The sequence below is a fragment of the Rhinolophus sinicus genome, linkage group LG12 (genome assembly GCF_036562045.2).
Source record: "Rhinolophus sinicus isolate RSC01 linkage group LG12, ASM3656204v1, whole genome shotgun sequence".
Lineage (NCBI taxonomy): Eukaryota > Metazoa > Chordata > Mammalia > Chiroptera > Rhinolophidae > Rhinolophus > Rhinolophus sinicus.
This window is the reverse complement of record NC_133761.1, coordinates 1011826-1025994: the sequence shown is the minus strand read 5'-3', so window position 1 is coordinate 1025994 and position 14169 is coordinate 1011826. Positions and strand designations below refer to the sequence as shown.

Genomic DNA, 14169 nt, shown 5'->3' with positions numbered 1-14169 from the left:
GTGCCAGCTGCCCCTTCACACTGACCCACAGGAGAAGCGCCACGCTGACCTCGGGGGTAGAAGAGGCTTTGAACAGCTGAGAGCTGACTGGGGTCTCCTAGCTGGCAGGAGCCAGCAGTGTCCCACACCATTAAGGGCCAGGTGACACCCACACACACATGTAGAAAGGTATCGTGGAGGCAAGACTAAGTGGAGAGGTTGCTCCATTCTCCCTCCCCACAGCCTTCTCATCTAATGAGAACCAGGCGCTCACTTCACACCAAGGCAGTAAGACAGGAGGGGCTGTATTCCGGCTGCACCAGCCCTGCCAGCCCCAAGCCGTCGATGGCATCCTCTTTGGTCCCCAGATCCCTTCATGAAGAAAAGAGTTTGCACACTCCTCACCATTCCTCTCCATCACAGCAAAGGAGACCTGCTGAAATGTTTTCTCCCTGACACCCCCGCCCCCGTCCAATCTGGTCTAGGGCGTAATTCTGCTGCCCTTCTCCGCTGCCCTCCAGGTCCGCCTCCTACACACTGGGTTCCCCTCCCCCACGAGAACCCCAAACCACGCAGCTCCACCAAGCCTACTCCCTGCTGCTTTTAAAACATTTTTAACTTTTCAGTTTGAAATCAGTTCATACTTACAAAGAAGTTTCAAAAATAGTACAGTTCCTGTACTTCCTTTGCCCAGCTTCTCCAAATGTTAACTTCTTACATAACCACATCTCCAAGGTCAAACACGAGAAATTAGCCCTGTGGCCAGACTCGCACAGAACCCCATACAGACTGTGTTCACATCTCCCCCGCTGCCCACCAGTGTCCTTTCCTTGGGTCCAGAGCCCAGGCCCAGAGTTGGCACGGTTTCTCGCATCCTGTCCACTGGTCCCCTCGCGGGGGCCGTCCCCGACCCCATCTCGCCACTGTATACTCACTCAGCTCACTAGCAAAGGTTTATGGCCCACCCATAACTCTGCCCATCTCTGCCCCTGGTTGCCTCACCCCATCCTCAGCACTTCTCCCTCTCCCCCACCTCTACCTGAGACCCTGACAACTCGTTGTCTGAGCAGCCCTCATGGCTCACGGGGAGGCTGGCATTAACACAAGTCTGTCCATCTCTGAATGGACACCAGGGCCCTGAGTTCCTTCAGGACGGGAGCTAGCTTGTTCACTGCTGGATGTGGGAGCTCCTTGAGGGCGGGTGAGGGACCAAGGGGAATGCCCAGAGGCTGCCTGGCTCCATGCTGTACCCCAACTCACACGCACGCACACACAAGCCTCCTGAGCCCATGGGCACAGTGGACAACACAGTAGAGTCCCCGGGTGTGGGCATCTATGGGGGCTCCCACGTCAGGCTGTGGAGATCCATGAGACTTCCCCCTCTGCACAGGCTCGACCTGGTGGGTGGCCCGGGCCCATCTCCTATGGCCCAGGTCAGTTCATTTCCATTAAACATTCACTTCCTTTCTCAAACTTAACGCTTTAATTACATTAAAAGTGCTTGTTCCCTTTAAAAAGTCCTAAGAAGTCATCCGAAAAATAAACGTCCGGGACTAGGGGTGTTTTCGGTGCTTTCCGAACTGTGGGTGGTGAAATTGGTATAGTGGCTTTTGATTTGGTGTTTAATGAAAAATAGAGTGAAATGAGGTAACCCTAGGTAGAACAGAAAATATCGAGTTCCCCCCATAACCAGAATTTATATGCATTGGTCAGAATGACAAATACATTTCTTACCATGGGATTTTGGCCAAAATGCATAAAAGTGCTTGCTATGGCATGAGTCTACTGGAGGGGTGGGAGGGATCCCAGCCTCCCCAGGAAGAGGACAACTGTGGCTGGACCGGGTGGGGTGGTGGCCTGTCCTTGACCATGGTCATTGGATCACCGACCAAGGTTGGGCCTCACCCACAGCCTGAGTCCCACCCATGGCCCAGAGAGAACTCTCCGTGGGGACCCAGGCTGAGGCCTGGCCCAGGGGTGTCAAGGACCTAGGGAATCTCCCTCCTCTTGCCAGATCCTTAAGTCATGAGTGAGATGCTCGAAGTGCCATGACACATATAGTAGGTTAAATATCATTATGGCAAAGCCATTTCTAAAAGATTTCCATCTTCCCTTCTCTTGCATGGAATCCAAAGGAGTCCCTTGGAGTGACACCCTGTGTGAGGAGTATGTATAGCAGCCCAGTCCTTCGTGCCAACGCCCCTGCCACTCCCTCCACTGCTGATCAGGGACAGGCGCCAGGCCTGGGCCACTAACGCCAGCACCTTCCTGCTCTTCAGTGGCCCCCAAGTCCTGGCCACTCTCCAGCTGCTCTCCAGCCCCCGCTTCCTCCCCCCAGAACTCCCTCCTGCCCTCCCCACTTCCAAAGGCTCCGCAGGTATCCCATTGGGGCCAGAAGGCTCTGCCATCTCACCCTTTCCTCCTCCCTTATCCTCCACAGGCACCCCTGCCAATGGGCTCCTGCATTTCTCTGTCTCCCTTGCTGTCTGCTTCCCAGAGAACCCAAACTGACATCCTCTCTGCCCCTCCCTTCCGAGTCCTTCCTCTCTCCTCCCTGCCCTTCCCGAATGAAGTCAGCTGGGGCATGGGATGGTATAGGGAGCCACCCAGCGGGCCCTGTGACCAAGGACAAAGAGTATGCAGGGAGGAGCATAGAGGTGGCGGAACACCTGGCAGTTCCCCTCTCAGAGGACAAGCTTTCTACTCCAGCCAAATGGCCAAGGGACAGGGCGTGAGGACAGCCTAGTGACTTGCTTCTTTCCCATTTGGGAAGCTGAGGAGTGAGTTTTCTGCACTTTCTGGTAGAATTTTACAACCAAGCTAGTCTGCAAAGGTCTGATGCTAGCAGGAAATGACAACTGAGTCTCCTGCACGAATGATCCTGACTTCTCACTCCTGGGGCTCACAGCTGTTGCCCCCTGCTGACCGAGTCAGGCAGCCGCAGAGCACACCATTCCATCCCCCCTCAAGAGAGCCAGGTCCGACGTGGACAGGGCTCTCGGAAAGGTGCTGGAGCGCAGCCAGCTCTGCCCAAAGGGAGTCTCCTCTGATGGCACCCCGCTGGCCGGGCTGAGGGTTTTTAGAACTGTGTTGATGTCAGAGTCCAGGGTGAGTCTGCTGAAAGCAATGGTCTATGTAAGCGGCACCTCCAGCCTCTGGCCATTTAGAGTCCCGGTGGCCACAGATAACTGATTTCAGACCCTCAGGTGGCACAGGGTCAGTTCTGGCCTTTGCTGGCTGCTTTCTGTTGGAGGAGCTCAGAGCCACACACGGCTCTCTAGCCTAGCTGGGCCCCCGGAAAAGCTGCCGCGTCCCGGTGCCAGTGCTTGACTGGGCATCCACTCCCCAGTGCAACAGCACTGTCCCCACGGAGGGGCTCTTCCCCACGCTCAGGACACCTTGTGAAACTTGAAGCAAGTTTGCTTGTGAGAGGGGAGGAACCCTAAGACTCAAGTTGGGAAGGTCATCTATGCCTGGCGGGAGTCACTGACCCGGGCCCAGGGCAGGGACCGCCTGGAGACTTCTGAGATAAAAGCAGCTACATGAAAAGAATGAAGCTGGCCTGTCCCCGGGACCGTGTGAGTGAACCCACTTACTGTCCAGGAGAATGGAGAACCGGTCGGCAGGACTGCCCACAGCCTCCCGCTGGACTGGCGGCGGCCTCTAGGTCTGCAGCAGGGTGTGTTTCCAGCTCCGGCCACCAGAGCGCGCTCGAGGGCCGCAGGAAGGGAGCTAGCACCAGGGACAGGGACGCGGACACAGGCCCCGCCCTCAGGCTGGCCTGGAGAGCGTGCTCACCGAGGCCTCCAGGGCCCTCCCAAGGCCACTGCCGGTGTGCAGGAAGCCCCGGGGCTGCCGAACCCCTAGGAAGGCGGAGAACTTGGTGGAAAGTGGGGTCGGGACGGCCCCTGCCTATCTGAGGCGGGAATGCCGGACTTCAGCCTCATAGGACGCGGTGTCTTTCCCATGCACTGGGGTGGACGGTTGGAGGGGCACTGCTGTGAGGGAGGCCTCTGGCCCTCTGTGTCTCCATCAACCACCCACAAATGTCGGCCTCCAGGTCACCAGCCCCAGCCGGCCTCTCTGGACCACCATCTCCAGACAGGTAAGCCTGCTCTGCGACCTGCCACTTTCCTACCTCCCTAACCAGGAGACACTGACAAGGTAGGTCTCCGCTCTCAAGATCCTTCACGTCCTACTAGGACAACCTATCATGAGGAAAGGTGTCTTCGTTGCCTTCTGGAAAAAGTACTCTGACGGACTGGAACATGTTCTCGGCTCCCATTGCAGGGAGCCTGACGTTGCTAACTTACAAAGGCCAGCTCACCCCTTGCGGAATGTCACAGGGGCTGCTCCACCGGCTGCCCACGAGGCAATTCAAGGAGGGTCTCCGGTTGTGCATGCAGAGAGCCTGTGGCCTTGGTATAGAAAGGACCTAGGAGACCGTAGTCCCCCGCCCCTCCTTCCTGCAGTGCCATCTACAAACATGGTGCTTCTAAATTCTCAGTTTGTGGCTTCTTGTCCCCACAACATCATCTCTGAAGCTGCATTCCCATTCAGATGTACTCATCCAGTTATTTATTCAGCACCACTACACGCTAGGCAGTGTTCAAAGTGGGGGAGAAGTGCCAGGTGCTTCCCTGACAGGAGGGGGCGGGGCCTCACGTGGGAAGTTGGGGAAGATCTCTCTGACATGCGCACCTGAGCAGACAAGTGAGGGCACAGGCCAGGGATGTCTGGAGTGCACTTCCTGCTCCAGGATTGGGAACAGCTGTGCAAAGGCCCTGAGGTGGGAGTGTGGGTTAGAGGAAGGGCCTGAGGCTCCAGTGGTTGGAGCAGAGGCTCTGAAGTCATGGCAGCGCTTGGGCCTGTTTTCTGAGAGAAGCGGGGAGCCAGCCTGAGAGGAGTGTACTGAGGCTCCACTTTGAGACTGGGAGCTGGGCCCGGAGAAGTCAGGTGGGGAGCTCAAGGTCACACAGTCAGCACACCCTCACAGGCTCCTCAGGCTGCTGCCCCTGCACCCTGGGCCGCCAGACGGGCCTCCCTCCCAGCTAGGGACGAGAGCAGCGGGGGCCCTGCCCAAGGCCTATGTGGCCCAACCAAGAGACATGGGGGGTGAGGGAACAGAAATTCAGGGGCCAAAGGGGGTCGTTCCAGGGCCTCCTAGACCAACCTGGCTAGGAGCAAGCAGCCTGGGGAGGGGCAGTGGGTGCTGCAGGTGGTGTCTGGGCCCTTTGCAGGAGGGCAGCACCAATTCCTAGGAAGTGTTCGTGTGGGGAGACACTTGGCCAAGGCCGCACCTACCCCTCCCACTGGGTCCTGCTCAGGACAGGGGCTGTGGGGCAAATTAGGAGAAGCCAAAAGCATTGTGCTGGGGGGTGGGGGAGGGGAGCATCAGCAGTTAGAACGCGAAGCCCAAAGAACATGAGGACCCAGGAGCTTTCCAAATGGGTGGCTAAAGGAGAGGGGGCTGGCAATGTGGAGGGACCAGACCCGCAGGGGCCTTGTGTGCCCCACACGGAGCCTCACTCTGAGAGTGGGAATGGAGCCTGCGGCCTTTCCAGCAGCCAGCCCTGCCCAACGTGTGCCCGGTGTAACAGAAAACCAGATGAGGTGTCAAATTCCTCCTGGATACAACCCTGAAATCCCGGAGGGATGGCAGGCCCTGACCACCTTCTGGACATCCCGAGAAATCATGTTCTGCCTGGGAAAGGCGTTCTTGGGACAAGCAGTGCTTAGAAAGCACATCCTTAGGCAGGGACTGGCCCAGGTGAGGACAGACTAAAAGCACAGGATGCTGACAGGGGACATGGGACCACAGCCGGACCTCAAAGACAGAGAAAATCAGTACAACAGGGGGCACGGTGGTTGGGTGTGACACTGCACCCCCAGCCTGGACTGGAATGTGCTGCGAGTCCTCCTGTCCACCCCGGATGAAGCCTGGGTGCCTAGGCTGCTCCAGGTCAGAGCTTGTCAGGTCACCTGAGACCCTGTGAGGTGGAGAGAGGAAGAGAAAGTTCCAGCTGTGAGCCAACCTCACCCTGAAATTCCCCACCCACATCAGATGTCTGAGATGCCTCAGAGGGGAGATCACCTCGCAGTGACCCCAGGTGCCCACTTGGTGGCCACAGCACTCTGGTTCATCACAAGACTGCTGGCTCCTGTCCAAGGAACAGCCGATGGCCACTGTCACCAGGCAGCTTCCAGCAGAGACCCAGGTAACCAAATCTCCTACATGCATTCCTAACAATGTGTGTGCCAGGCCCAGGTGGCCAGACGACACACCTGGCGAGTTCAGACCTGCCTCCCAAACATCTGAGACCTAGTTACAGGAGTCTTATTCCCCACAGCAGAAGCAGTGGTGGGCAAGCAGATACCTGGGGTGTGGGGAGCAGGTGCACAGAGAGTTCTAACTGCCCCATCACAAGACACAAGAGCCCTGCAGGTGATGGCCTGCAGAATAAAGCCTGCGTCCTTGGGACTCCTAGGGTTTGTGACACATGGGACTGGAGCACAAGGTCCTGCTGGATGCTCTTCCTGCCCAATAGAACAGCCTACTGCACGGCTGTGTCCCTGGTGTAGCAGAGCCATCACCCCGAGAGCTGCGGAACCCCCACGGATGTCACCACACCTCAGCTGAAGACATCTCATGATACAGTCTGCTCCCTGCCTTCAGCATCCAAGGAAGAGGCCCCTACAAGCTTTCTCAAGCTGATCTTTCCATGCTCCCGTCATCCCACATCACAGATCATACAAGGAGCTGATCCAGACCCTGGAACTCTGCAGACACAAGGGTTCACTTATACACACACTCACACCCATTCACATTACACACTCACGTACACACTCCACACCCATGCACACCCCTCACATGATACCTAATGGACTCCTAGCCCTTGCCCACAGGACTAGTCACTATCCCAGGGTCCCTTTTCTCACCCAGCTCCATCCTGGCCATCCTGCCTCAGCCCCCCCCCCCCGCCCCTTGCATCACCCCCACCTACCCCGTGAGTATAGTTAAGAAGCCCCTTCTCCTGGGGCCCTCTGTCACTGTTCAGAAGGGCGGAGTGAAAAGGTCACATGTGACAGCTCCCTGTGACAGCTCCCGATAGGACATGTGCTGTAAGAGTGTGAAGTGTGAATTTCCCAGAACACACAGGTGGCAGAAACACGCAAACCCACAGAGGGGGCTCTGCAGCAAGAGGAGGAAACTACCAGGGGTCAAGTGGACGGCCCACAGGCACACATGAAACATGGCCAGAAACAGGAGTGGGCTTGGGGTATTGCTGGTGCCAGGATGTTGCATAGGGCAGGACTGGCTGCTGGAAAGGTGGGGCTGCAGGTCCAGACCAAGGCCATACACAGCAGGTGCTCTGTGAATATTCCCTGAAGGACAAGGCACTGAATGGGCACCTGGAGACAGAACACATGGAAGGGAAGCCGTTGATGTCAGGCCAAGGACCCCGGCTTTATTCTAACATCTGGAACAGCACATGAACTTCATTTCTGAAGTGTGACTTTTCCTTAATTCAAGCTAGCTTTGTTCAGTCTAACAGAACTACGACGCACTTGCTTGCTTTCAACCAGGTCCTTCCACCTTTGCACATACTGCACGTCTGCTCCCTTAATCATTAAGGCCTCAGGAAAAGGTCCTGGTCTGTGTCAAACTCCCTTAAGAATGAAGCTTCAGGTCTATCAACCGTCACAAAGATACAATAACCAGACTCCAAACTAGAGCAAAGTTTCAAACAAAGCTGGACCTCAGTTATGTTTCAGCCCCCGACCCATGAAAGCGGAATGACCCCACCGACCACATCCTCACAAAACCAGACAGGACTCCGCCACGGCTGACATCAGGAACTGATACAATGATCAACTGCCTCCTGCCCAAGCCCCCACCAATCAGTAGAGACCATGACCCCAACTCCCTTCACTGCCATGCCTGATGATTCCCCCTATATAATCTATCCTCTAGTGGCCATCTGGGACCCAGGTCTTTGAGTACTAGCTCACCTGTGTCTCCAGGCTTGATGCCAATTCCCTAAATAAACCTTTACTTTCTTTGCTGTAAACTCCTGTTCTTGTCTCTTGGCTTTGATGCGTGCAGGCCCCACCCACCAAGTCCTTTAGCTGGTTACACAGGTGCCTCTAGGTTCTGAGCCCAGGGTCAGGTCAGGCAAGCTTTGTGAGTGGGCCCCCTGGCTGTAGACTGGGAGGGAGGGCCCCAAGAGCACACAGTAGGCTCTTGAGTCTATCCTGGGCTGAGGGTCTTGGCCCAGCTGTGGGAGCTACATAGGAGGCGGCCCTGCGCCCAGGGAGAAGAGGGGCCCGGAGCCTGCAAAGATGGATGGACGCTCATAGGGCCAGATCTCCCGCTGGGGATCCCTGCTGCCCACACCACTGCCCGGAAGCCACAGAAACCAGAAGCCCCCTCCTCCAACCTCGCGCTGTTTGTCCCGTCACCACCCCTCCCCCAGACATGGGAGGGCTAACAGCTCAGCGCCGGGGCGAGGACTGGAGCCCGAGACCTCAGGGAGCCCAGGCCGAAGACCTCCTACCCACCCCCTCACCTTGCCCACCCTGCTCTGCAGAAGGGACTCCCACTACTGCCCCATCGGCTTCCTCGGACGCATTCCCTCCCCGGTGCTCAGCCCCTAAGGTGTCCGGCCACCTGTGGGCTTTCGGGCCTCGCAGGAACGCCCCTCCCCACACACCCGCCTGGCCCGCTGGGAACTAGCGCAGCCCAGCCGGGGACCGGGCCTGCGAACCCGGGCCGGGAGGAGGGTCCCCTTGTTCCCCGACTCCGCCCCCCGCTCGCCCCCGCGGAAACGCCCCGACCCCGCCCCCTCCCGCCTTCGCGGGAAAGTCCGACCCCGCTTGCGCCCGCCCGCGGCTCCGCCTCCCGCCCGCCCCTCCAGATGCCCTCGCCTCGGCCTGCGTGCTAGTCCGGCTGGAGCGGCTCGCCGAGGCAGTGGAGCTGCGTCCCCTGCGGTGAGTCGGCTGGCCCGGGCAGGGTGGGCTGGGGGCGCGGGCACGGCAGGTCTGGCGCCCCGGAAAACACCCTGCAGGGCGCGGAGGGGAGCGAGCGAGCGGGCCGCCAAGGAAAGCACAGAAGAGGTCGAGGAAGGCTTGGAAGTCGGAGGTGCGGGTGGGCCCGGACGCAGGGGCCTGAGCCTTCACTCCCAGTCCCCCAGCCCTCCCGAATATTTCCAGAGATCTGGGGCGGGAGCGCGCGGAGACCGCCGCCATGCGCCCTCCCTAGCTGGCGGCCCAGGGCTGCGCAGGCACTGGGGGCCTATCACCCAACTCTGGGTTCCCCGTGGCTCCTCCCGTGGAGACTAGGGAGGGGCAGCCCTTCTTACTTGAGAAGGGGCCGGGATCTTGGAGGCCGGCAGGGAGAATTGACTGCCCTAGTGAATCACGCTGGGACACGAGCCTGCCCAGGCAAGCGGTGAGCACTCTGTTTGGCATAGATTACGCAAGCATATGAAGTACCCAGGAGCCCAGGCCCCCTGCGCTGGGCCACCTGGTCCCTTCTCATCCCTGGAGACCAGGATAGACTCCTACCTCTCCTGCTAGCCGAGTCACTGGATGCCCAGCTTTCCCAGAAATCAGCCCCTGAGCCTGGGGGAGGAGTTCGCAGTCTGGGTCCTGGATGGCACCGCCCCGGAAGCGCACTGGTTGCCCTCGGGGGCTCCCTTCGTCCGACCCTACTAATGCCCGACTCTACTAATGCCGGTCCAGTCCATTCCAGCCGACTCAGCCTAGCTGGGCCTGCTTGGTTGGGTTCCTGGCAGGGGATGGTGGGGACGCTGGCTGTGACAGTGGCTATTCACACCAGAGCTTCTGTGAGGACAGCTCAGGGCTCTTCCATGCCCAAACCTAACTTTAGGGAAGAGGCAGAAACAGGCATCTTCCTCCCGGAACTGCCTGGATCTAGGGAGAGGCCCCAGCTGGCTGGGCACTGTTCTTGAATATCGGTAGCTCTTGCCCTCCGATGCCAACCTGTCAGCCCAGGCCCAGGGCTGGGCAGGAAAGGCCTGGGGCCCATTCATTCTCATGGTCTCCCCCAGCCCCCTCCCCAGATCTGTTCTCTCTTTGGTGTTCTTCCCAGTGCCTGGGAGCGAGATCTCCCGGCCCAGAATGCTCCTCCCCCGCCCAGGAGTCTGCATTAGGCCTCAGACTCTAACTCCCACACTATACCTCCTGCTGAACACAACCAGGACCCAGCTGGTCACATTCAAAGTGCTTTCTCCACCCACTGCCACGGGTGGCTGGCCAAGGTGTCCTGGTGCAGAGCACAGGGCAGCACCCATGGACTCACACCCACCTGGCAGAGTCTCCCACCTGGTGGAGACTTGCCAGTAGCCTGTTTCCCAGCCACAAAACGGGGCAATAGATACTTATGAGGACTTCAGCACTGAATAACATACAGAATGTTTGGGCCTCCCCAGCACCAGAGCTGCCCTAGGCAGGTGCTCTGCTAGAGAAGCCAGCATGCGCCCAGCCCAGCCCAGCCCAGCCCCTGGGACCCCACATGGAGCTGGTCCATGGAAAGTTTGGGAAGCCGGTTTGCATTCTTGGTCACCATCCCCCATCCCTAGGACCACAGACAGCCACTCTGGCCTTCCTTTCTGTGTGCTTCTAAGAACGTTAATGAGTTCCCTTATCTGGTCTCCTGTACTCCCCTCCCCCAGCAACAGCCACAGGCTTGGGCAGGGGTCTCAGCTAGGAGTCTGCACTGAGTAAGGGGAGGTTAGGATGGAACAGAAAGACCCCTTGTTCCCCCCCTACTGCTAGAAGTTGCAGGTCCCGCTCCTGTCTACAAAGTGGGGACAGCAGGCTCCCAGAGCCACTGGTACTGCTGGGTGCCAGGGCCCTTCCCGCTATGAGCTATGTCTCTCTAGAATACGGTTTTCTTGGCGTTGTGACACCCAGACGGGAGCCTGTCCCCTCCAGAATGAAGGTCTTCCTGCCGGTACTGCTGGCCGCCCTTCTGGGTGTGGAGCAAGGTGAGATGCCCTCGGGGCCCTGGGTGTGGAGCAAAGTGAGAGGCCCTCCTCCCGGACTTCCTGTCCCCCTTCTCTCAATGGGCCCAGGGGTCCTTTGAGCCCATTTCCACTGCTCTGTGCAACCTAAGAGGCCCCTCTCCCAGCGGTCACTCCTCCATCCTGTTCCCACTGGAGGCCTCACCCCTGCTCCCGAAACCCTGCATTTGGATGTCACCTACAGCATGTCCCCTCCTTCCACAGCCCACTCCCTGGTGTGCTTCTCTTGCACGAATCAGAATAGCAATTTCTACTGCCTGAAACCCACCATCTGCTCCGACTCTGACAACTACTGTGTGACCATATCTGCCGCTGCTGGCATCGGTGAGTGCTGGCCCGGGCAGCCAGGCCTCCAGCCGCGACCCCAGCCCCGTCCCCTCTGCCTCTCTGCTCACAGCCTCGTTTTCCGGTGCAGGGAACATGGTGGACTTTGGCCACAGTCTGAACAAGGGCTGCTCCCCAATCTGCCCTGCCCCCCCGAACGTCAACCTCGGCGTGGCCTCCATGGGCACCCACTGCTGCCAGAGCTTCCTGTGCAACATCAGCGCGGCCGACGGTGGGCTGCGGGCCAGCGCCGCCCTGCTTGGCCTCGGGCTGCTGCTCAGCCTGCTGTCAGCTTCGCTGCGGCTTGGCCCCTGACCACCTGGACCCTGTGCCTGGCCCTGCCTCCAGCAGCTCAGGAAGGAAAGCCCAGCCCTACCCAGACCCTTCAGCTCCTCATCCTGCCCAATCCCACCTCCTTGGCCCAGCCCCCACCATCGGGCCTGCCCCCTGCACCTACACTTGCCCCCAGAAGCGCCAGCTACCCTCACTCCCTCACTTCTGGGATCAATGATACGACCTTCCTCGGGGAACATGGGAAGGGATAGGGGTGCACCTGGAGCCTGTGGGTCCCAGAGTCAGAACTGAGTCACACTGGGACGGGTACCTAAGCCCCGGGCCCTGTCCGTCCCCAGACAGTGGTGTGTGTGTAAGATGTGCTTTGTGCACTGTCTTAGAAGTGGCAGCGTGCTGTGGTTGTGGATACCCCCAGCTGTGTGGGCAGGTGTGCCATTGTGTGGCCTTGTTGGCCGTGCTTGGGGAAGGAGTGGGGGTAAGCAGCCCTGAGAGCCCCGAGCTCCGACAACAGAGCCGTTCTTGGGCATTCTGAACCGTACATTCCACTCACTCAATGGCAGGGATTCCATTGCTTCCAGGTCTAGGCTTCTGGACCCAGAAATCATCTCTGACCCCCAAATCCAGCTGCAGCCCCTGCCCCTGCCCCCCACACATACACTTGAGCCCTCCTGCTGCTTTGGTGCTTCAAGTAAACTCAGATGTTCCCACCCTTCCTGCTCTGCTGTGACTGCTTGTGGCGCCCATGTCTGGTAGCCCTCCTCCCAGCTGTGTCCTAATACGGGGGGCCTGGGGAACCCCTGTGGCACATACAGCCCCTCACTGAGGCCCACTTGGGGACCGTGGGGGAGAGGTGTCCCCAGTCCACAGCCAGCTGCTTGCGAGGCCTGGAAGGGAACCTCTACCCCATGTCTCCCACGTTCTCCTTCCCCAGGCTAAGCAGGGCAGGCGGGGCCCATGTCTTCCACGTTCTCCTTCCCCAGGCTAAGCAGGGCAGGCGGGGCAGGAAGCAGGGAGGGACGTCAGCTTGCTTCTGGGGCAGGAGAGAAAGTGGGGGACCTGCAGGCGCATGCCCTGGGGACAGGCTGTGGCACCTGGGGTTCTGGGACTTCGGGTCAGGATGCCAGGGCTGGTCAGGCCAAGGAGGACACAGGAAAACCTAGCTGGGCAAGCAGGAGCTCAGTGAGTGCATGAGCAAGACCTCTGCCCCGAGGTCCTGTGGGAGGGGCAGCTGGGGGCTTCCCTGGAGAAGGCCTTGGACCCTGGCTGGAGTGCCCATTTCCCCTTGGCAAGCCTACCGTGGTCTGCAGGGACCCAGGAAGCGTGGGCCCACCAGGCTAGTCGTCTACGGGCCTGCTGTGGGGGAAGGGTGTTCCAGCCAAGGGGGTCCTTTGAGCTGGTGGGTGGAAAAGAAGCAATGAGGGACTGAAGCCAGGTGCTCGCGAGGGGGTCAACCTGTTTATTCCTCAGGCTGCTCCGGATTGTGGGCAGGTCCAGGGCCACTCAGCTCCCCACCCGTGTTGTCTCAGGCTGGCCAGAAGCTCAGATGTGCCTGTGTCCAGGGCCCAAAGAACACTGTCCAGTGGGGTGGGACCATGGCCACCACGGGGGCTCAGGATTCTGGCCCATCTGGGGTCCCTGAGATCAGGGACAGGTGAGGAGCTTTGAACAGGGAGGTCACTGAGGTGCGTGAATGCAGTGTCATCGTCCACACTTCCAGGGGATAATCTGTGATTACTCTTCCTGCAACTCCAGCAGTGAGGGAGCCAGAGGGAGGAACAGCCCCCAACAAGCAGACAGAACGGGGTCTGCCCTGGGAAGACAAGGGGAAGTCGAGACGCAGGCCCAGCCAACGTCTTGGGGAAGGATCCAGAAGCACATCAGAGCAGCCTGGTTGAGACTCAGTGGGTAGTGAAAATGTGATTCACTTGAATGGGTCAGACAAGCATTGAATGAAAGAAAAGAATTCAAAGGGCTAGAAATCAGAACGTCCCCAGAAACACATTCTGGGGTCATCCGTGTTCACAGTCTTCACGTAAAAGGCATTCACTCAAAATAAACCACATACGACTTTGCTGAAGGGACCAAGACCAGTGAACCCAGAGAGGCTGGCAGTGTCTGGGTTGGGTGACAGGAAGCTACATGGGAGTCGTGGTCAGGAATTGGGAAGGGAGCCGCGGGCCGGGGCAGTGGCAGGACACCTGTGAGAGCTATTCCTGCTGATACCTAAGCTCCCACGCTCGCACCTACGACTCCACGTGACACTCCTGTTATTACTCTTCCTATAACTACACTGAGAGGTGGCTGTGGTTTTTATCTTGTTTACAGAAGTGGAAACAGGCTCAGAGGGTTGTAGCCACTTGCCCTGCTGCTCTGGGTTGGAGGACAAAGTCCCTCTAGGGCTGGGGTCTGAAGCAGCCTTGACCTGGGGGTGGCTCCAGGTTCCTGCCGTCCCTCTGGGGAGGCAGGAGGCTGTGCTGAGCCACAGGGAGTCTAGGTGGGGCTGAGGCGAGGGGAGGAGGAGGAG

The 14169-nt window shown here is 58.9% G+C and overlaps 1 protein-coding gene across 1 annotated transcript; it reads left to right on the top strand.

Annotated features, from left to right (window-relative positions):
- Window positions 1-8811: 8811 nt before the first annotated feature.
- On the top strand, window positions 8812-12355 carry LY6E (lymphocyte antigen 6 family member E). The gene is made up of 4 exons (XM_019712294.2): window positions 8812-8970; window positions 10887-10991; window positions 11232-11351; window positions 11443-12355. Exons 2-4 carry the CDS (start codon window positions 10940-10942, stop codon window positions 11664-11666), a joined length of 396 nt encoding a protein of 131 aa, XP_019567853.1. The 5' UTR covers window positions 8812-8970; window positions 10887-10939; the 3' UTR covers window positions 11667-12355.
- The last annotated feature ends 1814 nt before the right edge of the window (window positions 12356-14169 follow it).